A 23,528-nucleotide genomic window follows, 5' to 3' on the forward strand; every position below is an offset into this window, starting at 1 on the left:
TCACCCAGGCTGGAGTGCAGTGGTGCAATCTTGGCTCACTGCCACCTCTGACTCCCAGGCTCAAGAGATCCTCCCACCTCAGTGTCCTGAGTAACTGGGACTACAGGCATACACCACCTGACTAATTTTTGTATTTTTAGTAAGGACAGGCTTTGATCATGTTGACCAGGCTGGTTTCAAACTCCTGACTTCAAGTGATCCACCTGCCTCGGCCTCCCAAAGTGCTGGGATTATAGGTGTGAGCCACTGTGACCAGCCAACAGATTAGAAAATTATATGTCACTGAGTCTAATCCCCCTACCAGAAACCCAAGAAACTGCATCACTAAACAGACACTTTGCTTCTGAAAACACTTACAATACAATGCTATACAAAGTTTAATTAAAAAAACACATCAAAGATATAAACTATAATGTTCTTGGAAACCAAGAGTCACAGAATGATTTTACATTATTCTGTCCCATATTTAGTATTACCATGTCAATTAGTCTTTGAGAAAAGGTGAGAGTCTTCTATTAAAAGTCTAACTACATTTACACCCTCAGTTCAATTCCTCTGTGGGTGGAAACTGAGAGTTTCAGGTACATTATTAAGGAAATTTTTAAGGCAGAGACTTGTTTCACTCATCTATCTTTCCCTCACGACAACTGGCATAGTACTTAGCCATAACAAGGATAATTCAATGTATCATTAATTTTTTCATTAGTTATCGAATGCACACAAAAGGCAGTATCTTTCTATTTCCCAATTTACTGGAGGTGGTATGTAGTATGCTATAATTTACTAGAGAAATGTTAGTGTGTTTTGTAAATAACACTCACTTTTAAGAACTTTGCTGGGCCCAGCACGGTGGCTCACGCCTGTAATCCCAGCACTTTGGGAGGCTGAGGCAGGCAGATCACAAGGTCAGGAGATCGAGACCATCCTGGCCAACATGGTTAAACCCCGTCTCTACTAATAATACTATATATATTAGTCTGGCATGGTGGCACATGCCTGTAATCACACCTACTAGCAAAGCTGAGGCAGGAGAATGGCTTGAACCCGGGAGGGGGAGGTTGCAGTGAGCCAAGATTGCGCCATTGCACTCCAGTCTGGGTGACAGAGCGAGACTCCATCTCAACAACAACAACAACAACAACAAGAACTTTACCAATCAAATACACATAGTCTACAATATACATCTTTGGTTCGCATACTTAGGCAAACCATTCCATCACTTGCCTTACTTGGAACTCAGATTTGTGAGAGTAACAGGAGTCCCAGCCTTCATGGCCTTGAAAGGAGAATATCACAGGGTGTGAGCTTGGGAATTTAAAGATATAAGAAGTTAGAGAACAGCCTCTCACAGGACATGAAGACATAGCAACTGTGAAGTACAGGAAGATAAACTTTGTTAAAGGAAAAAGAAAGAACATGAAAATGCAAGTGAATAAAAGATCTTTGAAACTTTTATGCAAAATTTCAATTATTGATTGATAATATTACTATGTGAATGCTATTATTAAGAAAAACTCAAAAGGCTATTCTACCAGTAACGATGGATCTTTATCTTGGTCATTAACAAGAGTTGCAATTTTTAGCCTGTAATATTATATCTCAGAGATTTTTAAATCTCAGAGGAAGTCTGCAGGTCCAAAAAGAAACATCATATTAATAATTAAGTTCATTCTATTTAGTATAATTAACTCTAATCCAGACTTGAAAAACATTATGCCCATGGGACTCCACCACATAAGGCCTGACCTCTGGTACATGAGAACTGTGTAATGGCCTCTGTGCACAGACATGTAGATATTGTTTTAGATAAAGGTTAATTAGCTATTTTGAAATACATTGCTGATTTATTGTAGGTCTGATAACATCCTGTTTTATAACTAAATATGGCCGAATACAATTTTTGTAAGGAAAGGGCATTGAGAGGTTAGCTGGGTATGTGACCCATGTTCTTACCATTGGTCATTACATTACCGGCCTGAGCCACCCTGGTGACAGGGCAGAAAAAATCAAAGCATTTATCCCCTTTATGAATGAAAGAATGCCTGCAATATGACATAGAATAGTGGAATTTCTCTAGTTCAGGAAACACTTGGAATTAAACATGGGCTTAATTTAGTGCTTCAAGATAAAGACTACCAATTTTTCAAAATAAAACACCGGATAAGGCCACCATCACTTACTCCCTAAGATTTTGCCTGGACGTACAGGGACAAAGAAGGATTTTTCTTTCTTACATGGGTACAACTGTAAGCACAACAATGCAACATCCCTTTTCTAGTTTGAGTCAGCCCTGTATAGCACTTATAAGGCATTTGTGGCCAGAGTTATCAGGCCAGCTCATTTTACATTTCATTTCTTTTTCTTCACAATACTTTCACAGTTTGAAATGAAACACATTAAACTGGCAGACATTTAAGAACACAGCCATATAAATGATAGTACATTAAACACTATTAAGATAATATTGTATTTGATATTATGATTACATCTAACAGCAATATGTAACTTTAAACTAAACTAAGGCAGGTGCGAATCTGAATGTACATAATTTTCCTTCCAAGGATGGTGCAGCAGTCATTTATGTCATGACATAAACAATACTCTTAAATTTCATGATTCAAATAGGCAACACAATTTCAAGTCATTTATCACTTAGTTCCTAAAAGGCAACAATAAGGCACTGAAACAGAATGATCACTTTAAACTTAGTGATCCCAATCATGAATCATGTTTTCTTATTTGACAGATATTTTATTAATCTATATTTAGCTTATAAATGTGCGAAGGAAACAAGGAATAAAATAAATCAATACTCAACACTTAATTAATATAGCTTTTTCTCTCTTTAGGCCTAGATAGGCAGTTTAAGTCTGTCTGCATTAAGAAATTTAAAAATTCATTGCAGCCTGGGATGAGGGAAAGGGTTGTCTTTGAATTTAATGAGCTGAAGGATTAAATAATATGATTTCCTTTGGCTTAAAAGGAAAGCCATTAAGAAGATTGAGGAGTGTGCTACGTTGAGATACTATAGAGAAGAGGAGGCAGGGTTCTCTTTAAAGATTCCCAAACCTTTAACATGACTCCTTCTAATGTCCACAGCCATAATTGCACAGATCCACCTGAATCGTCTATCCAAATAGGAGACATTACTTATTCCTTGCTCATGAGTGCATACCTGTGAGAAAAAGTGGACTTCTAGATACTTTTAGAACATATGCTATAGGGCTTAATATCACTATTATTGTTTCTAATTTACTGCAGGGAGAGAACTTGAGTGAACTCACCAAAGGAACTAAAGAATTTTTCAGCAATCATTTCTGCAAATACTTGTTTAATTACCAGTCGTTCTCAAGAAATATTTGTTTCATGACTCACAGGAAAAAATGAGGCAAAGATGAGGGAAAAATTTCACAATATTGTTTTGTTTTTTTTTTCAACTAGATACTCCCTTGCAGATAAGGCAGGGTACTTCCTTAAGTCATGTTCGTGTCCCCTAATACTAGTACAGTTTCTGCCAAAGAGTAGTTTTAAAATGTGCACTTGTTGGAAAAGTAGTCTTTGAGTATGTGTGTGTGTGTGTGTGTGTGTGTGTGTGTGCACGCGCATTGGATGTGTTTGTCTTATATATATATTTCCCATAGGCAGTAATAATGACAAATGCAAGGATTTATGGAGTGGTGTACTGATAAATGTTTAACAACCAAGTCTTTGTAAAAAGTAGGGTCTGAGGAGAGAATGGTGCTGTTTTATAGGGTTTTAAAACAAATTTGCTTCATATATGAGAAAATCAAGGCTTAAATAATGACATGAATTTTCAAGATGTCATATTACATTTTATTTGATTTAGCAAATCAATAAAAAGGGGAGACTGTCAGCCAGGAATTATGGAAAGAAAAAGGAGATGTTTCATGTGGTATGAGACCTTGTTGAGAATTGTTAAAAGTTTTGAGTATAAAAAGGTTGTAAGTTTTTTGAGATCAGGTTTTATGCCTGCCTATTTATCCTTTTATTTCACATGTTGCCTTGAACATAGCAGGTGATCAATATGTGTTTTTTTAATTGATTATTGAAAAGAAGGTAGGATGTGAGACAGATAACGAAATATTAATGTCTGAGTTAAAACTATGGAAGAGAAATTAGAAGAGAAATATCAGATATTGCTTTCTGAAGGGCTTTTTTAAAACTATACTTTAAGTTCTGGGGTACATGTGCAGAACATGCAGGTTTGTTACATAGGTATACATGTTCCATGGCGGTCTGCTGCACACATCAACCTGTCATCTACATTAGGTATTTCTCCTAATGCTATCCCTCCCCTTGCCCCCCACCCCACAACAGGCCCCAGTGTGTGATGTTCCCCTCCCTGTGTCCATGTGTTCTCATTGTTCAACTCCCACTTATGAGAACATGTGGTGTTTGGTTTTCTGTTCCTGTGTTAGTTTGCTGAGAATGATGGTTTCCAGCTTCATCCATGTCCCTGCAAAGGACATGAACTCATCCTTTTTTATGGCTGTGTAGTATTCCATGGTATATATGTGCCACATTTTCTTTATTCAGTCTAAAATTGATGCACATTTGGGTTGGTTCCAAGTCTTTGCTATTCTGAATAGTGATGCAATAAACATATGTGTGCATGTGTCTTTATAGTAGAACGATTTATAATCCTTTGGGTATATACCCAATAATGGGATTGCTGGATCAAATGGTATTTCTGGTTCTAGATCCTTAAGGAATCACCACACTGTCTCCCACAATGGTTGAACTAATTTACACTCCCACCAACAGTGTAAAAGCGTTCCTATTTCTCCACATCCTCTCCAGCATCTGTTGTTTTCTGACTTTTAATGATTGCCATTCTAACTGGCATGAGATGGTATCTCATTGTGGTTTTGATTTGCATTTCTCTAATGATCAGTGACGATGAGATTTTTTTCATATTTGTTGGCTGCATTAATGTCTTCTTTTGAGAAGTCCCTGTTCATATCCTTCACCCACTTTTTGAGGGGTTGTTTATTTCTTGTAAATTTGTTTAAGTTCCTTGTAGATTCTGGATATTAGTCTGTGAAGTGCTTTTCTAATCACTGCTTCTCTTCCTCCTCTCATAATGCTTGGTATTTAACATTCCAGAATCTAGTGCTATTGGAAACAGTTTTGTTTTATTTTCCCTGTATTCTAATCTCTGCTATAAATTAGTATTTCACCAGTTCCTGATAGATAAACGTACACGTCTTCAAAAAATGTTGAGTGAAAAGGGGGGAAATAGTAGAATAAAGGGAAGGGCCATTTTCACTCAAAAAGTATGCTTCAAGTTTGAGGATGACAGGCTTTTTCAGTGGCAAAACAAATTGATGCAGCTGTTGCATTTTACTGCCGTCACAGTGAACAAACACAGACTTTTGTTTAAAGTAAATGGTCTTTGGGTAAAAGTTTCTGTGTTTGGAGGTCCTTTGGCAGGGACAAGGCTTGTTATATCCCTTTCCCCAAGAAGGGTGCATGGTGGAAGGTCAAACTGCTGTATTCTCTCTCTCAAGCTTGCTATTGTTTTTCTTTCCTTCTTTTTTTTTTTTTTTTTTTTCATGTTTTTTAGAATAGACATTGTTAGGTCCTAGCCTGGGGATGGGTAAGAGTGATTTTCTCCTTTAACATCAGGAAACAGTGTATACACACAGCTGTCAGGGAGGGTTCTCTGCCACTCTCTCTTCCCCTAGGGTGAGTCCTCGCATTTCCATTGTGCACAAGATATTCTTCATTTTTCCCAGAGTCAGCCTTCCCAGCCGTATCCCCTCTAACCACTCTGAGGCTGATGTCCTTGTTCTGATGATGAGGGATCTAGAGTGAATGACTTAGAAGCATTTTTCTAGATCTGACAGTCCACACATGGCATTTTGACTGGCAATAATTCTTTCAAGTAGTACAAATTATGTTAGGATTTAAAGTTAGATGAAAGTGAAAAAATACAACATATGGACACATAAATAATAAATATAGGATGGGGAGATATTTTTTAAAGCAGAGAATGAGGTATTTCCTTAACGCTTTACATTGCTTATAATTGTCAGACTGCTACATTCTGAAAATTCTTTATTTGCTTTATTACAATACTGACCTAATGGTAAAGCCAAATTTTATCAGCTTTACAGTTAACAAATCAGCATAAAATATAAGTTTAAATGTAGTAAGTATATTAATGATTATATTATAGCGATAAAGATACTAATACAAAGGAATCATGCCACTGAGTGTGTTATTAACAGGGGCAGGTAATTTAATTCATAACACAGTCACAAACCACTTAGCTCACTTAATGAACACATACTCTTGTACTCCAGGGAATTTTGAAAACCTCTCAATTCAATTACTAGGATGCTCAATGAGATTCAATCAGACTGACTTCTTGTTCTTATTTCAAAGGCAAATAATATATTCAAGCAAGTAAAATGAAGAGTGGTTAATTAGTAGCCAATTGAAAAAGTACATCAAGACAATAAACTAGCTGCTTTTTTGTTTCTATAAATAATGTAAAATATTCCAGGAATCAAGCAAATTTGTACAAAATACAGTAAATGTGACTGGAAGAGACTGAGTAGTCAAGTAATCAATTAGCAAATTAATAAATTACTTTAATATTTTAGGCAAACTCTTTTCTTTAAATAAAAAAGATGCCTTGATCAGCAACAGTTAAGAATGAAATCTGGCCTGGTGTGATGCCTCATGCCTGGATAGCAAAGTGCTATCCAGTACTTTGGGAGGCTGAGGTGGAAGGATTGCCTGAGCTCAGGAGTTCGAGATGAGCCTCGCTAACCCTTTCTCTACAAAAAACCTAAAAAAATAAATTAACCAGGCGTGGTGGTGTGCACATGTAGTGCCAGTTACTCAGGAGGCTGAGGGCAGGAGGATCGCTTGAGCCCAGGAGATCAGGGCTGCAGTGAGTTATGGTCACGCTACTGCACTCCAGCCTGGGTGACAAAACAAGACCCTGTCTCAAAAATAAATAAATAAGTAAATAAAAATAAAAAGATAAAGAGAGAGAAAGAGGAAATGAAATCTGTCTCTAATTGTACACAAATGCCTGAATTTCATATACCGCTATTTCTATTCAAGGAAACAAAACAACATTATTTGTATAGAGAAACACCTGTGATTAAGGTTCAGCACATATTATCAAAAATGAATTAGCTGCGGAATTTGCATATAAACTGAAAGATAAAAGGTGAATTTGCTGTGTTTCTAGGTTAATTGTTAGTACTTCAAGGAACTTAGAATATTTTAGCTGTAGTCAGATGCTTTTAACAAATAATGTGTTTTAATTTAGCAGAACAATTCCTTTGAGTTATGCCCAGTACCAATAGATATGACACATATTTTTCTTAACTGTATAATCAGAAAAAAGTCAGTAATGCAAAAATTTCCATTAATAATGTAGCTCTTAAATGACAAGGATTTTCATAGGAAAAGGAAGTAGATTGCTTGAGTGCCTATTTTGAATAGACCATTTTCCGTGGTAAAGTAAATTTGGTTAATATAATTTATTGATTTCTAGAAGCCGGAAGAATTTTGAGACATGCACAAATACCTTCTGCTGTGTTTTTCCTTTTGCTGTTTGTCCTTTATTATTTTGCTACATGAAACCATTCATTGAAAAAGGAAGTAACCATGTAATCTTGCTTATATCTATCCAGAAACACCAAAATATCCTCCCCAATAATCTTGATTTGTTTCAACTTCTGGGGGTTGTTATTATTATTATTTCTCCTTACGGGTTTAGAAGAAAGTCCTCGAATTAGATTAATTGCCCTCTTCTTTCTCTGCTTGTGACCCTTGAAGATTAGCATGACCCTTAAACCAGTTTTGTTTTCCACACAGACTTTTTGGGCTGTTAAATGTGGCTTGTAAACATTCCCAGAGACGTTGCTAGGAGAATCTTTCTATAAATACTTTAACTATTTATTTTTAACACGTTTGATTTTTATCTAAAATGCTCTATTCTTTTTGGAAGTTGGAAGATTTAAATTATTAAATTTGATAATCAATAAGTTTTATAACTAATAATTAAATTTAGTGTTAGTTTTAAATTTATTTTACTAAACTATATAAAATTGCCATATATAAGGTAAAAATGTTCCAATATCAATAATTTTATGTTTCAATCTAATATTTTCATCTTTACCATGAGTGACTCAGGAAAATAATGGAGAAGAGTTTGGATTCAGGAGTCAAACAGAAAAGGCTTCAAATTATACAGCCAAATCATGTATTAGCTGTGTATTTGTGGATCATTTATTTAATCTTTATTAGGCCTTGATTTCTTCAACTGAAAATTAGTGATATTAATAATATCCACTGCATTAAATTATTGTGAATATTAAAAGAATCACTGCATACACTGTGTTATTATAGAGTGAATGCTGAAAAAATGTTAGTAGAAGTTATTATTAATTTTTTTTAGACAGGATCCTACTCTGCCACCCAGGCTGGAGTAAAGTGATGCCATCATAATTCATTACAGTCTTGACATCCTGGGCTCAAGTGATCCTCCCACCTCAGCCACCTGAGTAGCTGGGACTACAGGTGTGTTCCACCACTCCCAGCCAATTTTTTCGATTTTTAGTAGAGGAGGTCTTGCTATGTTGCCCAGGTTGGTTTTGAATTCCTGAGCTCAAGTGACCCTCCTGCTTTGGCCTCCCAAAGTGCTGGGATTATAGGCGTGAGCCACCGGACCCAGCAGAAGTTATTACTAGCATTGGATTTAATTAATATTTATATTTCCCACCATTTTCTTTTTCCTCTTGAATTTCCTGATTAGTTTGCCTGGTTTACATGAACTGCTCTTCAATTTCAAGCCCATTGCATTTTCAAACATTATATAATTTGATACTATGAACATTATGAGTTTGATGGGTAGGAATTATTATTCCCCTTTTCCAAACAAGGAAATCAGGTTATGTGATTTTTTTTCAAAGATCACACAAACTAGTAAAAGGCAAAGCCAGGATTAGAACTCACTAATCTTTTTATCATGTTGGCTTTTATAAGGACCTTTTAAATGGATATTTCTGGGCAGCAAGTATTCTAACATCAATGGCACTGAATTACCATTATCATTTTAGAGAAAGTCTTCTCTCATTCATTATAAATTTCTATAATAGCCAACAATTATTTAGCAACTAATATGTACCTCATATTATACAGCATACGTATATACTAGTACCTCATACTATGTAGCATATGTACTTCTGCTATATACATAACAATTCATAAGATTGGTAACTCTCATTATCCCTGTTTTACAAATACAAAAACTGAAAGCTAGTGAGTAGCGAAGTCAATAGTTGAAACAAAGCAGTTTGCCTCCAGGACCTATGCTCTTAAACACTGTGCTATACTACCTCTTAGCAAACAGTACTGCAAGCTTTTAAAAAATATATATTTTAAAAAGTGTTCATTGTTGTACTTAACTTTTTTTTTTTTTTTTTTTTGAGACAGGGTCTCACTCTGTCTCCCAGGTTGGAGAGCAGTGGCACAATCATGGCTCACTGCAGCCTCGGCCTCCCCAGGTTCAGGCCATCCTCAAGCCTCCCGAGTAGCTGAAACTAAAGGCACGCACCACCATGCCCCAGCTAATTTTTGCATTTTTTGTAGAGACAGAGTTTTGCCATTTTGCCCAGGCTGGTCTCCAATTCTTGGACTCAAGTGATCCGCCTGCCTTGGTCTCCCAAAGTACTGAAATTACAGGTGTGAGTCACCATGCCCGGCCAGTACTGCAAACTTTCACTGCCTTTCAAACTTCCATTGATTCTCAAGCAGTGCATCTCAACATGTTATATGTAAAAAAAAAAAAAGACAAAACAAAAAAACTTTGCCCCCTCAAAATTTGATGTGCTATACTGAATAGAAATAGTTTCTGAGGAGGTTTCTACTCTCACAGGCAGAACTGGCTACATATTTAGTAGAGCCCAGTGGAAAAGAAATATATGGGGTCCCTTGTTAAGAAGTTATGAAACATTTTAATTAAGAATGTGACAGTAGAGCATTAACTCAACTGTGTGATCTTTTTGAGTGTGAAGCACTGTGAGACTACACAGTAGCATACCATGAAACCCGCCCTGCTCACAGGGTCATAATCCTGAATCCAGCCTTGTTCCCGTGCAGCTATCATTTTGCAGACCTGCATAAAGCTTTGTAGCAGAAATACTCCTGACCTTTTAGTAAGTCTTTCCCAGAAACACTCTAGTATCTCAACTGAGAGCATTCTGAGGAAACAGGAAGCAGGACTTGGGAGGGAAACAAGGCTACCAGGCTACAGTCTAGATGACGTGTACTATGAAAAAGGAGAAGCATAGACCAATTTTTGTCTTAGCAGCCAGAGTGAGATGGTAGTCAGGAAGTGGGACGAAGAAAGAGGAAGCTCTCGGGAACTCCCACCACCCCACAAAGGGGGAATTACTCTTTTCTTCCATCAGAATGGTGGCAGAAACCTGTGAAATACATCCATTTGTCTTTGTTTCTTGGAAGGGGTTCATGTTAATTTATGTCTAAAATTAACAAGCCTGGCATTGGTTATTCAAATGCTTTTTGCCCTTTTAAAAATATAGACAAAAATAATGTTTTAACCTTTCTTCCTTCTAAAAGTAGAAAAGAATTCCATTACTGAAAAATACCTGTTATTAATTCTTAGACTTTGTTGTGCACAAGGGTATTGTCATTCAATTCTGTAGGCAGTCAAGAATCAGAGTCGGTGCTTTTAGAATCCAAGTACATAGGCTTAAGCTCTGGTCCCTCCCGTTATTGATTCTGCAATCTTGAGAAAGTTAATTGACCTCTCTGAGCCTTAGCTTTTTAATCTGCAAAATGAGAAAAATCTTAAATAATAACAACCTCAGAGGATTACTATATGCATTTGATGCATAAAGGTACTTAGTGTAATACCTGCCTGCCACATCACAAGAACTCAACAAATTATAGATATTTTTATTTCATGTAAATGCACATGTTTGTATACATAAATATTCATACATGTATAAATATATTTTACACATGTATATAAAGTGTGTAATATAGACACATATGTATGTATATATGTATGTGTATATATACATACATATATTTTGAGTTTCTGAGTTTTTAAGCTGTCAGATATTGGTGAGGAGAAATGCTTAGTTAGGAGGATGCCTGTAACAGAGCTTCTTTTTGGGCTTCTGCCTGTCATTGCTAACTCAATATTCAACTTACATAGCATTTAAATTGAATTACTGCTGCCTGCACAATTATGGGCTTTCTTAGTATAATCCCTATGCTTCACATCAAGAAGACTGAGTGTTTACTTGAATCTAAACCTAATATAATGCTTGGAAAAAGCCAGGTGTGCTTCCTGTCTGAAATGGTGGTAATGTACTTTCAGATGTTTTTCAGAGCATTGATTGGGATATATAAATTGCCATCTATTAAGGTTATTTTACTTAGCATCTCTCTCCCTAATCCCTAGCTATCTGATGTATCTTTTATGTGTTTCTTGATTTTAAGCACAGAAAATAAAATGGAAAATAACTTGAAGCTCTAGTATCTTTTTGCTAGTACACCAACATAGCATATATCCAGGTTTCCCTTTAAAATTCCAGTTTTATAGTTCCCTCAAAGTTATTGAAAACAGAGGTTTCGTTATTATATTCTCAATACAGAATTCACTAAGAAAATTAATTTTAAAAAAGAAGAAAAGCAGAGGCAACTGTATTCCCAATATAAGCAGTATTTACCACTTCTTATTGTGTAAATATGCAAATAAAATGAAAATAAGGAATGCTTCTCTGTTGCTTTGGTAGTGGATAAAATAAGTTCAACAGTGTTTTTCTAAGAATCTATTTGGTAAATGTATTTCCTGTGAAATGAGTTACTTGTTTTTTGTCATTCAATTGCAAAACTGCATGTGAAAATAAAATAAATGTGAATGTGAAAATAAAAGTCTCACAAAAATTCCTCTGCATGAACATCTCTGACTGGGAGGTTTGACTGAATAAATTATTCCTGGGCTTTTGAATTATTAATCTTGGCTGCAGGATATGCAAATAGGATATGCAAACAGGACACTGTAATAACCATGTCCAGTGGCACAACACTGGGTCAGAAGCTATATCCAGCTGCTGGCAGAGTTCCTGTCAAGGGATCAGGTCTTCCAACAGAATGGTAAGCTACATGGCAAATTGTGCCTCTCAGTGTATAAAGTAAGGCCAGATTTCCTTCTAAAGGTGACCTGTGAGCAATTAAGATTTTCAGTATTAAGTGTTTAAATTAATTCTTTATAAATAGATGTAAAACAGCAAAAGAATTGAAAAAAAAGTCATTTTTATCTCTACGTTTATTTTTCAACAAATTAACTGTCTTCTTTTAGTTGTCAAATACTAATTTTATTTTATGTAAAAGGATTTATTATATTTGCTAACATCTCAACAACTTATATTTCAACAAAATAGTAATTGGATTTACCTAAATAAATATAACTACTTATGGGGAAAAATTAAAGTTCCTAAATGATTTGAAACAATCATGTATTTTATACATACACACACACACACACACACACACGTATATACATATATATATATATATATATATTTTTTTTTTTTTTTTTTTTTTAAGACAGAGTTTCACTCTTGTCACCCAGGCTAGAGTGCCTGAGTGCTAGAGTGACACATTTACAGCATGTGTTGGCTCACTGCAACCTCTGCCTCTGGGGTTCAAGCAATTCTCCTGCCTCAGCCTGCAGAGTAGCTAGGATTACAAGCGCCCACCACCACGCCCGGCTATTTTTTTTTGGATTTTTTAGTAGAGATGGAGTTTCACCATGTTGGTCAGGTTGGTCTCAAACTCCTGACCTCAGGTGATCCACCCATCTTGGCCTCTCCAAGTGTTGGGATTCCAGGCATGAGCCACTGTGCTGGGGCATAATATTTTTATGTTTAGAAAATAATGTATTTGGGGGAATTTTCAGGCATCCTAAAAATTAAATTTAACATTTATGTGTGTAAAAATGATATTACCCAGTAATTAATTTACTTAGGAAAAATGAAAAATTGCAGAAACCATTTCTATTCTACCTTCCATAACTTTTCAAAATGTGTGTGGTATTCTTAAAGAAGTTAATACACAATTTGTGCCATACTATTACTTTTTAATATCTTAATTTCTGGTGTAATGTATGGAATACATAAAAATAAAGTTACAAATGTTAAATTATTATATCTTTTCAGTGTGAATATATATTTTTGCTCACATTGTTTAGTAATCAAAAAAGTAATTTGTTAAAAAAATTCTCATGTTACCATGTAAATTTGCCTTAAGGTAGCACTTAAAAGTAAACATTTTACAAATGTTATTTGTTTAATTGTGATGACTATAAAAACAAACAATTAAAAAGCTAAGAAACTATCACATATATATTTTAAAGTAAATTTCAAAAATGCAGATTTTCAAAAGGCTGAATATATTTAAAGTAAAAAACATTTTCAAGTTAAGTATTATTGGTCTGCTTATGTGAATAAATTAGATATTGCTTCTAGTTCAATAATTCTAACAGTTTTAGATATATTTTTGGACTGGAAACTAAAGATTTCACTTTAATTTCTGCTCTTAAAAAAAACCTGTTCAAAATAATTCATCCAAATCAGTTACAATTTCCATTTCCTAAAAATGGAAAATTTTAGGAAATTTAATTTCCTAAAATGGAAATTAAAAATTTCCATTTCACTATTTCCATTTCCTAAAAATTAAGAATATAGCCACTAGATAGCAGAAGAGAGAATATGAATTTTTCATGAGGGAATTTTCTCTTTAATTGAGAGTTTTGCTTAAAGGAGCAACTTACTTCATATGTTTATAGAATTGTGATGCCACACTAAAAACATACCCAACTATAAATATATCCAATTTGAAATATAGTATCTTCAAAATTTTGTATCCTAGTGAAGTTAAATTGGTCTGCAAATATTGCACAGCTCATATTTATAAAATCATAATCTATTAGAATTATGAACTTAGAAAAAATGAAACAAATGTATCAAAAAATTATAAAACATCATTAAAAAATCTCATTTTTATGAATACAAATTCAGGTAAATATTAAAATGTAAAAGGGTACCCAAATATTAGGAGTGGTCTGTTTACAGACCATTTTTATTTCTTATTTTTGCCTATTTGATTTTATGAGTGTTACACCTTAACAATAATTTTACACATACATTTTTAAAAAGTTGTTTCAAAAAAATGAAGAAACAACTGTATGAGAAGCAAGACAAATATGATAATTTAGTCATTCATTTCTCTTATTTCAGCTCTACTCCTTCCCTACTACTCCTTCAATCCCCGACCTTCTGGGCTACTATAAAGCAGAATGCTCCTTGACTTTCATGTGACCTGTCACCTGCCTGAGTGATAGTTGCAGGAAATCAGGCTCTAGTTGCACAAGTCTTTGTGGCTATATTTTCCTTCCATTGCAGTCAAATCTTTCTGCTGTGCACAATACATAAGCTATTAACATTACCAGTGGTGACTAGGCAGAAAGATAAACGTTATGACCAGAAAAAAAGGAAATGCAAAAGTGAAACAAATTTCTTGTGTCAAGGAAACTTTCTATACCTTAATTTTCATTTGAATTTGTGCACCAGCTTTTTGAGTACCCACAAAATAACAAGAGCTCAGAAATAAGGCCTGAGAAGGTCCAACATTTAAAACTTGGGCAAAGAAGGATTAAGTCACAAAAGAGCATGAAAATGGAGAAAGGAGGAAAACAAGGAGATTGTTGTGTCATAGAAGATAGGAAGAGAGTGCTTCCAGAAAGTGTGGACTTAAAAGCTACTGAGAATACATAATAATAGTAAAAACTGACCATTGAGCTAAAAAAATAAAGTTTGTTAATATGTTAAAGCCTATTGACATTTTTGCTATATTTCTAGAAATTTAAAGTTTTTAATATTATCAAATAGATGCCAATTTTGAGAGAAAAAATGATAGGAAATTTAGATAAAAGGAGAAAGGAAATAATAAAAACTACCTGAAATCTCATCATTAGAGATAAAGCTGTTAACATTTTGATGCACGTCTTTCTAGACTTCTTATGCTTATTAATTTCAGGTGTCATTTCTTAATTAAATACTTCAGTTTTAAAATTTATCCTGGTAGATATTTAATTTTGCCTTACACAAATGTGTTTCTAAACTACAGTTACTACTACTACAATTACCAATTTTTAATACTTATCATATTATATTATATATAGTGTTGACTTTCACAGTGAAATAAGCAATGAGCTTAATCTGATGGTCTTGCTGCTTATCTGGCCTTGGAGAAAATATTATTTATAAAAATGCTTTGTAAATAGTCAGGTGTTCATATTCATCTCTTCACTCAACAAAGATTTATAGATCACCTACTATCTGCTGGTCACTGTGCCAGATGTGGACAATAAAAAATGAGTAAGACAAAGTTATACAAAATTCTAAGAAGTTTAGTATACAATGAAAGCATAAATGGGAGGACCTATTTTAGACTGAGGGTCAGACAGCCTACCTTGGGAAACCTACACTTGAACAGAGGCCTGAAAGAAGTATAGGTATATGACAAATATGTGATGGGCCAGGAATCACAGGACAAAAACAGCAGTGAAAAGAGATTCAGATAGAGGGACTGCATGTTAAGAAGGCTCTCTGTGCATTCAAAGAGCAGGAAGAAAGAAAGATGAATTAGGAGGAGAGTAATGCCAAGCAAAATTGAAGTGGGTGCAGGGGCCAGATCATGCAGACCTTGATGTCCCCATTAAGGATTTTAGACTATATTCCTTGGATAGTGGAAAGTTAATTAAGGGTTTTGATCAAGGAAAGCTATATGATCTGATTTTGAGTTGTAGTTTTTCAAGACTGTTTAGCTATAATGGTAAAGATGAATTGATGAGGGCCAGAGAGGATGTGAGGAGACAATAGGAGAATATGACATAGAGCAAAATAGAGATAAGAGTAGCCTGGACGAGAATGATAATGAAAGCTATGGAGCAGTAATGATAGATTTGAGAAATACCCAGACATTACAGTAAACAGACTTGGTAGTTTATTCATCACTGGTGTTGAGTTTTAGATGACTTTGAGGATATTGCTTAGATTTTCGTGGTGAGCACCTGGATACATGGCAGAACCATTCACTGAAATAGGTGGATATGCTGCAGGCTTGGTAAGGAATTTGGAGAATTTGGTGTAGGATTTCTAGAGGCAGAGACACCTGAGAGAAATCAATCAATGGCAATAAACAATTATAATTTGTAAGGCAGATACAAGCTGGGCTGGAAATCTGGGAGTTGTTGATGTATAGTTGGTCATTAAACCTCAAAAGTGAATGAGATCATTTAGGAAGAATCTATGGAAAGAAGGAGCCCAGAAATTAGCCTTGAGGAACTCAACATTTATTGCTTGAGCCAAGAAGACTTGAGCCCCAAAAGTGCCTGCAAAGAACAACCAGGGAGAAAGAAGGGAAACTAGGATATTGTCATGTCTCAGAAGGCAAAAGAAGAGTGTTTCCAGAAGACAGAGTATGAAAAACAACTGATAAATAAAATAAGATTAGTGAAAAATGATTATTGGAATGAGCAATGTGGAGGCTACTTGGAGGACTGGTAGGTCCGAAGCCAAATTGGAGTAAGTTGAAAGGGAACAGGGCGTCGAGATGTCAAAACACTTAATGAGATGGCTTTTTCCAGAAATCAAACTATGAAGAGGAGAGGAACATGTGAAACTAGGGAGAGTTGTTTATGTTGCTCCTTATTGTAAGATTGAAATGATGAGAGTGTTTAAATTCTAATGGAAAAGAGGACATGAAGACTGACGATGAGGAGAAGAATGCTGAAGAGTCAGAAAAGAAGAAATAATGGTACCATGGGAATACTGAGAATTTGGGAATGAGTTGGATCTAGAGTAAGCTCAACAAATGCTCTCTATCTCAATGAACTAGGAGGTAAAACCATTTGCTAATAATGAGTAAGGTAGAGTAAATGAAAAAAGTTTTAAGAGATTAAAAAATATGAAATTGAGAAATATAGGAATATGCTGGCAATATGAGAGAGCGGTAGAATTAGGTGACCTCAAAGATAGAGTGAAACCAATCTGCTTTATTCTTCAGCAGCATTCATGTGTCTACTGCTTGAGAAAGTTTCCACTCAGCTTTGTCTGGAATTGGACTTAGTGGCAGGTTGCCATAGAGAGATTCGAAAGACTCCGAAAAATGTATAATGTTTTAAAGTAAGTGATTAAAAATAACTTTTCAAAATATTAAACTTATATCTACAATTCTGTGACTTATTTTCATAAATAAAACACTCTCAAAATAACAATGATCTTTAACTAAAGTAAACCACTTGAATTTGACAAAAATACATGAGTTTTCCAGATTTGCCTTATCATAGCAATTCTACTGAATTTTGCATGCTTCTCATAAAAAGCAGTTTAGGTGCATTTATTCTTATTTTGTTCTATTTACCAAAATTCTATATTGAAAGAATTGTTTGTTTGCAACTAATACTCAGAAGCCTACTTGACAAAGAGGTTTTTAGAACATTTTGTTTTCAACCTTGGTTTTCCTCACTAGAAATAAGTAACATTTAATGTTTAACAATGGCAATCCAGTACTTTTTTCAGATAATTAAAGTTCTTGAAATACCCTATCCAATCACAATCTGGCCTCTTGACAAGAGGAAAAAACAGTAGGTTAGCAAGACTCTTGAGGTTTGAGTGAGTCAGGTTGCTTATTTCCATGGTACATATTCAGAAGGCATTACAATAAAGGTCTTTCACTAAGCATATGACCTAGGCAAATGCCATGGTCTTAATATTGGTGTCTCCTCAAAATGTATGTTGGAACCTAATAGTATTAAGAGGTGGGGCCTTTTGGAAAGTGATGAAGCCATGAAGACTCTACCTTCATGAATGGGATTGGTACTCTTGTGAAAGAAGTTTAACGGAGCTGCCTTGCCCCTTCTGACATTGTTGTGAGGACACAGCAGCCACCATCTTTGAAGCACAAGGTGACTTTTCATCAGACGCCAAATCTGCTGACACCTTGATCTTGGACTTTTCAGTCTATAGAACTGTGAGAAATAAATTTCTTTTTTTTATAAATTCCTGAGTCTGAGGCATGGCATCTTTCAATAAATCATGACCAATGTTAATATTACTAAGATTTTCAGTTTCATATTTTAAATTTTTAAAAATTAAGTTTTAAAACTGAAGTTGTATCATAGTTTATGAATTTAATACAATAAGCAGAATTCTTTGGCAATATGGAAACAAGTAAAAGCTTAAAATAGTGAGACTGAAGTTCTAAAAATTCTTATTTCCTCTTCTAGGTTATGGTTTAACTCAGCAGAATTTGTTGAACAACTACGACATGCTGGGGATCATGGTATGTTTAGAGACACAAAAGTGAATTCAAAATCTTCTCTTCAATTATTTTATCATACGTTCCCTTTGTTTCTTTGCTATTTGCCAAGCCCTCTATTTGTGTTTCCACCTTAATGCCTTCACATGTGCTCTTTCTTATGCCTGGAACACTTCCTGCAAATATAGATATGTCTCTTTCACTTTCTTCATTGAGGTTTTTGTTTAAATGTCATCTTGTATAAAAGCCTCTCCCTTATCACCACATATAAAAATAAGTCACTGCCACCCTCCATCCCAAAACTTTCTAATATTTTTACCTTCCCATATGTTTTTATTCATAGCACTTATCATTATTGGTATCATTCATTGTTTACTTCCTGATTATTCTTCCCAAGAGAGTATAAATTGTTAGAGATTAGGAACTTTGATTTATTCACTGCTGTTATCTCCCGTGCCTGAAATTATATTCAGCACATAGTTGAAAGGTATTCAAAAAATTTGTTAAAATAATACATTAATGACATATATATATGTATGTATGCTTTCCTTACTGATGTAACCTACTTTCTATAGTTCACCATTCAAGTGTTTTTCATTATTATTATGTTCTGCACAGTTTTGTCATTAGTCACAGTCTAGTGTTTAATCCTTATATTTTCTCTCTCTTCTTTAGGCATGGAATGCAACTTGCAAAAACTGGCTGGCAGCAGAGGCTGCCCTGGAAAAGTACTACCTTTCCATTTTTTATGGGATTGAGTTCGTTGTGGGAGTCCTTGGAAATACCATTGTTGTTTACGGCTACATCTTCTCTCTGAAGAACTGGAACAGCAGTAATATTTATCTCTTTAACCTCTCTATCTCTGACTTAGCTTTTCTGTGCACCCTCCCCATGCTGATAAGGAGTTATGCCAAAGGAAACTGGATATATGGAGACGTGCTCTGCATAAGCAACCGATATGTGCTTCATGCCAACCTCTATACCAGCATTCTCTTTCTCACTTTTATCAGCATAGATCGATACTTGATAATTAAGTATCCTTTCCGAGAACACCTTCTGCAAAAGAAAGAGTTTGCTATTTTAATCTCCTTGGCCATTTGGGTTTTAGTAACCTTAGAGTTACTACCCATACTTCCCCTTATAAATCCTGTTATAACTGACAATGGCACCACCTGTAATGATTTTGCAAGTTCTGGAGACCCCAACTACAACCTCATTTACAGCATGTGTCTAACACTGTTGGGGTTCCTTATTCCTCTTTTTGTGATGTGTTTCTTTTATTACAAGATTGCTCTCTTCCTAAAGCAGAGGAATAGGCAGGTTGCTACTGCTCTGCCCCTTGAAAAGCCTCTCAACTTGGTCATCATGGCAGTGGTAATCTTCTCTGTGCTTTTCACACCCTATCATGTCATGCGGAATGTGAGGATCGCTTCACGCCTGGGGAGTTGGAAGCAGTATCAATGCACTCAGGTCGTCATCAACTCCTTTTACATTGTGACACGGCCTTTGGCCTTTCTGAACAGTGTCATCAACCCTGTCTTCTATTTTCTTTTGGGAGATCACTTCAGGGACATGCTGATGAATCAACTGAGACACAACTTCAAATCCCTTACATCCTTTAGCAGATGAGCTCATCAACTCCTACTTTCATTCAGAGAAAAGTGAGGGGCTTGTGAAACAGATTGTTCTACAGATGAATCTGTAAGCCAGTTACAGTTTGCTTTAACTCGTAGACATCAATCAGAGAGTGTCACATATTTAACCTTGATCTAAAGACAAGTTGTACCCAGAGTACGTGAAAAGAATCGGACGACAAGAATGTACTGGTTTCTTCCTCTAAGAATTGAAAGGAGTTGAGCTGCCTTATGTTTGGGCATGTAACTCCAAAATACTAGGTATTATAAGGCTTTCTCAATCAGTGCAAAAATGGAAGATATATAAAGCAACAAGTTGTCTGCATTTGATCATTGGTCAGATTGTAAAAAAAAAAAAAATTGTTTTGGCAACATTCTCTATGTTATTCTTATTCACATGATCCTAGAACTTTATGTGAGAACCGAATAGCAGAAGATATATTATTAAATAGTTTTTAGAAGTTGTGCTGTTAAGCAAATGTAAAGTCAACAGTAACAATGATTAAGAAAGGAATATAATGAGTTCAAAGATATCTATCTGATATATTTTTTATATTCATCATGAATCGGGGTAGTCTTGTAATTTATCTAACCTTTTTGTTGTATGGGTTTATAGTGGAAAGAATCTTAATTTAAATAAAAAGAACCTAAAGAGATAATTCAACAAAAGTAGAGAATATGTTTGAGCTTGTCAGAGAATTTAAGTATCAAAATACTAGAGAGATACACCAAGGATATTTGAATAAAAAAAAAATTTGTAGAACACAAAATGCCTATCAGGAAACCCAAAGCAAAACAGAACAAAAAGTGAATACATCATTTTAAATGATGATTTTGCCATCTGGTATTTTATTATCATAATTTGACCATCAGTGCATGAAAATATATTAAAGTTCATTAGCCTTCTGCTCTTGATTTAATAGTGAACTTTAAAATATATTAATATCATAAACCAGCAAATAAGGAGAAATAAACTGATAATACTAGATTCATTGGGATAGTTTTCCCTTTTGGAGGGAAAGTCACAATTTTTCTCCATGATCCCCCATTTTTTGTAAACACTGGAATAATTTACAAGGATAACTTTTTTGTAGCGAGAGCAAATCACATCTGGAGTGAGCCTTGTTTTCATGCAACATTACCATAAGACCACTGGAGTAAATGTTTCAAACAAAATGTACTTCATGAAATTATAGAACATAAAAATATTTATGTGCATATTAACCTGTATTATCCCAGGAGGGTTAATGAGGCCCCATTTCCTACACAAAACAAATGTAGGGGAAAAAATGGGTGCTGCATTAGCTTTTTAAAGTCAAACAACTATCACATAATAATTCCTTGATATGCAACATAAAGTACCTATGGCCACATATCTAAGTTCCTTTCCCTGATGTCATTAGCTATAAGGAGTGAGTAATGTGAAGGACAAAATAAGCATTATGAATACAGAGACATAAAATTCCACTGTCCCTTCCTTTTCTGAAATACTCTGGGAGGTATTCTGATATTTTTAAATCCCCCAATTTTCCCAGTTGATATCTCTAGACTTTAAGCAACTGAAATATTATAAAAATGCATTAGTCACAAAAGATTTATTTTCTTACATCACACTAGGCTTTAAGATATTTTCTGCCATGCCTTGCCTTTAGTATCAATATTTTAAAAATTTCACTGTAATTTTATAACTGCCTAATAACAAACTGAAAACAGAACTTCTGAGTTTCCTTATCAGAAAGGGCCACAGAAAAGGCCTTAGGAAAGAAAGATTCACTTACTTCTGCAAACTTGGCAATCCGTAATTTAACTTTAATTTGTATTTTATGCATGAATTTTACTTGTAAAGACAAAATTAAATTTGCTTCCCCTACATCCCAACTCCAAGAAGTCACAGGAATAGACTCTTTCTAATAGTGCAGTGAAATATTTTTTCAAACCATAAACTCACATATATATATATATATACCTTGTAAACAAGAGGTTAAGAAATTTTATAGCACATTTTAAAATTATTTTCTTCCTCAAATCTATCATGTGGTAACTTAATCTTTAACAGACTTTAGGGCCCTAAACTAAAATTATAAGAGCTATTTCATTTGCTTTTTGTACTGGGTAACTGTAAGAATCACAAACAATAAATCATGAAAATCCTTTCTGGGTTTGTGGTTTCTAAAGGAAATAATATTGAACTTTTGTATTTTGTCTTTTAATTGGCTCCCTGGTATCTTCAGAATGATGTCTAGATTCTTCAGTCTGGACCCACCTACTCTTCTCACATTATCTCCCATCACTGTTGTCACAAACCATACCCTATAGCTAAAGATTGCTACTTTAGTTTATTACATTCAGAACTTTCTTCACTTTGTTCACCTGTTGCCCATCTTTGTTCTATCATACCTGAATGGTATAATAATTCTAAACAACTTTCAAGGTTCATCTCATCTGTCATTCTTTGTTGAAGCTTGCCCTTATATCCTCTCTTCCCCAAATCTAAAAGTAAAACTTTCTACCACTGGGGCTTCAGATACTTTTAATACTACTTATTTGAATTTCATTATTTTTATTATAGTTTATTATTGTCTTCATAGCTGAGTACTCTTAAAATTACTGTTTATTATAAGTGAATGTCTTACAGAACAAACTCAAAGTCAATGCTTCTTTTGCATGTGAATAATCAAGCTTTTTTTTGTCATCATTACTTTAATAAGTAACATTATTTTATATGAAGAATAGAGTGTATATACATAAACCCATGTGCCAGCTGCCATTGCACTGCCTCACATTTTCCTTTAGATGTTTGAGCATAGTTTTAATGACTGTTCGAAATCTCTGTCTCCCTAGTTCCAAATATGGGTCATCTTGGAGTTGGTCTTCATTGGTGCCTTTTCTCTTAAGTATGGGTCATAATTTTCCTGTTTCTCTATATGTCTAGTAAATTAGAATTTTATTCTAGATGATGAATAATGTGTGGCAGAGATTCTGGATTCTGTTACATTCCATCAAAGAGTATTGATATTTTGTATATACATTTACAAATGTACATGTACACGATAATAAAAATAATTTTTTTCTGAGACCTGCCTGCAGTCATGAAGGGTTTCTTCTTTATGTGCTTACAACAGTGTAGACAAGGGGACTCCCAGGCAAGATGGCCAAGTAAGAACAGCTCTGGTCTGCAGCTCCTAGCGAGACCAATGCAGAAGGCCAGTGATTTCTGCATTTCCAACTGAGGTACCCGGTTCATATAACTGGGACTGGTTAGACAGTGGGTGCTGCCCACGGAGGGTGAGCCGAAGCAGGGTAGGGTGTCACCTCACCCTAGAAGTGCAAGGGGTCAGGAACTCCCTCCCTAGCGAGACCAATGCAGAAGGCCAGTGATTTCTGCATTTCCAACTGAGGTACCCGGTTCATATAACTGGGACTGGTTAGACAGTGGGTGCAGCCCACGGAGGGTGAGCAGAAGCAGGGTAGGGTGTCACCTCACCCTAG

General features: G+C 35.0%; 1 protein-coding gene across 1 annotated transcript in view; it reads left to right on the forward strand.

Annotated features, from left to right (window-relative positions):
* Positions 1-20,906, forward strand: part of SUCNR1 (succinate receptor 1) — a 49,497-nt gene extending 28,591 nt beyond the window's left edge. Inside the window, exons 2-3 of the mRNA XM_055110876.2 lie at positions 18,374-18,429; positions 19,081-20,906. Of these exons, the coding sequence (XP_054966851.1) occupies positions 18,374-18,429; positions 19,081-20,034 (1,010 nt within the window). The 3' untranslated portion in view covers positions 20,035-20,906. The remainder of the gene's footprint in view (positions 1-18,373; positions 18,430-19,080) is intronic.
* Positions 20,907-23,528: the final 2,622 nt, after the last annotated feature.

Source organism: Pan paniscus, chromosome 2 (genome assembly GCF_029289425.2).
Source record: "Pan paniscus chromosome 2, NHGRI_mPanPan1-v2.0_pri, whole genome shotgun sequence".
Classification (NCBI taxonomy): domain Eukaryota; kingdom Metazoa; phylum Chordata; class Mammalia; order Primates; family Hominidae; genus Pan; species Pan paniscus.